At 43.6% G+C, this 2668-nt stretch overlaps 1 protein-coding gene across 1 annotated transcript in view; it reads right to left on the reverse strand. All coding sequences in view use genetic code 11, as the record gives it.

Moving 5' to 3' along the window:
• Window positions 1-101: 101 nt before the first annotated feature.
• The window catches only part of EGR_10996 (hypothetical protein), a gene marked incomplete at both ends in the record, with an annotated part of 3981 nt that continues 1414 nt past the window's right edge, over window positions 102-2668 (reverse strand). Inside the window, 3 exons of the mRNA XM_024500245.1 lie at window positions 102-145; window positions 339-479; window positions 1590-1695. Of these exons, the coding sequence (XP_024345341.1) occupies window positions 102-145; window positions 339-479; window positions 1590-1695 (291 nt within the window). The remainder of the gene's footprint in view (window positions 146-338; window positions 480-1589; window positions 1696-2668) is intronic.

Here is a 2668-nt window from a genome sequence, read left to right on the forward strand (position 1 = left end):
GAAGTGCATCCGAGGTCAGGAAAAGGAAACGTGGAAGGTAGGTCCACTAACAGTAAAAAGGACTTATTTCGCCACAGTTTGTGCAGAGGAAAGGACATGTTTCACTTCAACTTACTGTCGCATTCGGCCACTTCCGGTGATATTCCTAAAGTCGAAATCACACCCTTTAATGCATATCATCAGATTTACTGCCTCCTATTCAACCAAAATTGCCCGCTTTTGCAAGCAACCAGACAGCGTCCGTAATGCTACACATTAATATCATGGTGAAGGTAGGCCAAGTTGAGATATGTGGTGAAGGATTGTTCACAATTGCAAAGAATTGTCTTTGCACTCACCACTTTGCGTATAGTCGACGGTCACCGACAGACGGGTTTTGTCCCCTTTCCACGTAAGTACTTCCTGTTGGACATTCGGTAGTAATGTGAAATTTGCATGAAAAATCCTCAGGTTAGCCGTTTCGTTTTTCACCAAGTCATCTACACAAATGAGAAATGAGCACTGGGTTATCGAATGTGCTCCAAACGACAGTAAAATGACCACTGACTTGAATGGAGAACGTGAGCTCAGTGGAGGATATGTGCTAAGTAAATATGGATGTGTCCTTAAGCAAACTCAAGAATAAGCAGAATTGTTACAAAGATTAAAGTGTTTTTACTCACCGCAAATGGTACTGCTATTACGGACTAAGTTAACTCCCCTCCACTCGCAGATCGTTACCCCATTCCGGTCTAGTGAAACCTGTTAACGACATGCATAGGCGTACAATGTGGCAAAAGGCCTGTTAAAATGAGTCATTTTTAAAATTTATGCAAAACTCCACTTTGTATATCTTAACTTGGTTTCGCTTAATTTTAGGGACGCTAAAGCAACTTGGATAAGAGCAGCAAACCGCTTAGTTCGTGTAAAAAAACGACTTACCCCGCCGTTGCTTTTTGATCCGCCAACTGCAAAATCAATTGGGAAGGACTGCTGGCCTTGGACAAATCGTGACAGTGGGAACGACGACTTCAGGTCAACTTCATCTGCCATCAAGAACATCACGACATTAGGTAATTGAGGTGTGAATTAAGTCATTTATGGGCAATCGTTTTGATACCTGGTGAAGGTTGTGAGAAGTTGCAGTATGGCACAAAAAACGTTGTTACAATGGAGATGGAACCATTGGAAATCAAAGACGTCCATAATACTTTTTGCATGTTCACGTCGTTCAAAGTGATGTTAACAGTGCCTAAAATTAGAAAAGGCAAGCTGCAGGAAGGAAAATAGAATTCAAATTATTGGATCCATTTGAATGGACTCTGTAGGGTTTTCCTTCGTACTGCTTCGTCTACCTTTTAGATAAGGCTTAATTCATTGGTCTTGCTTCATTGACACGACTACCTGACTTTGCAGCTCAACGCTGCTATTGAAAGCAGGCAACCATGTTTGAGTTGACCAATCGAATGGTCAAACAAGCCAAGTTTGAGCCACATTACTGAAATGAATCCAAGTTCCTGCTACACAATCTTTGGCTTTTCTAAGTTAGCCAATTTTACATAATCAAAGCAGTGCTTCAAATGCACGTGGATAAGGAGGATTCGACATACCGTTGTAATCCTGACATGGAGTGCCCCAAATTGTGCCATTGACCATGCATTGGCCGTCTTCAATCGTGAGCTGCATCTCTGTTGTCGCATTAAGAACCAGTGCAGCCTAAAGCCAAGGCATTCAGAAGCAAGCATTCGCTGATTAGTGAAAAGCATAAAATTGGGTGGAGCGCAATGTTAATCCTTGTTTGTTTCCATCAACCCTGCCTCGCTAGTAATAGAAACGTCCTCCCCAATGTGACATACAATACCTTTCGTTTAACCATCACAATTCCATACACATTCCTCAAATGCGACACACGTATTTCACTGCAAACATATACTTACGAATTGGTCCCCGTAACGATAGTTCATTGTGTCTGATTTCCCCGACGGCTTGCCGACAACGCGAGAACCCCACAACTGTGGACTTGTTTCGCCTTCAAAGAAGAAGTGTTTGTCACACACCCTTTATATCATCAAGAGGATGCACTGAAGAGCAGTGGAGAGAAGAAGGAAGGGGATCGGGAGAAGCAAGTGGCGAATGAAACGCATACCTGAGCAACATGCCACGCAGAGTAGAACCGCAATGATCGCCAACATGGTGCGCGCCTATGACCCAGGCGGCACATATTGTGCATTTATACATGCCTTACACTGAAATCGTAAATTTGATTGGAGCCCCTCACACATCTGATGCCACATCTATGAAGTGGGAGGAACCTCCCACTCGTTTAATGCTGGCATGAGCTTGGTGTACTTTATCAACTCTGTGTCTGTGGCATACTGGGGCAGATGCAGTAAATATCCACCGCTAAAATTCAAACATTTGATTCCATCCAAACACCATGTCAAGTAAAATCTGCTGGATAGGGCAACGAAACGGGAGCCAAAACGTGCATTGAAGGTAGGGAAGCACAAGGTCAGAGGGACCCACACTTGAGACGACTACGTCTGAAACAAGAGCTCTTATATGCACTAGGGCACTTCTTCGCACTGTTTCGCCCCTCCGCTTGACCACTGTGTATCAAGCCATTCTACTTGCATTTGCTCGTAACACGCCTTTATTTACCGCGGAATGCCAACTACTACTACTACTA

The sequence above is a fragment of the Echinococcus granulosus genome (assembly GCF_000524195.1).
Source record: "Echinococcus granulosus chromosome Unknown EG_S00323, whole genome shotgun sequence".
NCBI classification, from domain to species: domain Eukaryota; kingdom Metazoa; phylum Platyhelminthes; class Cestoda; order Cyclophyllidea; family Taeniidae; genus Echinococcus; species Echinococcus granulosus.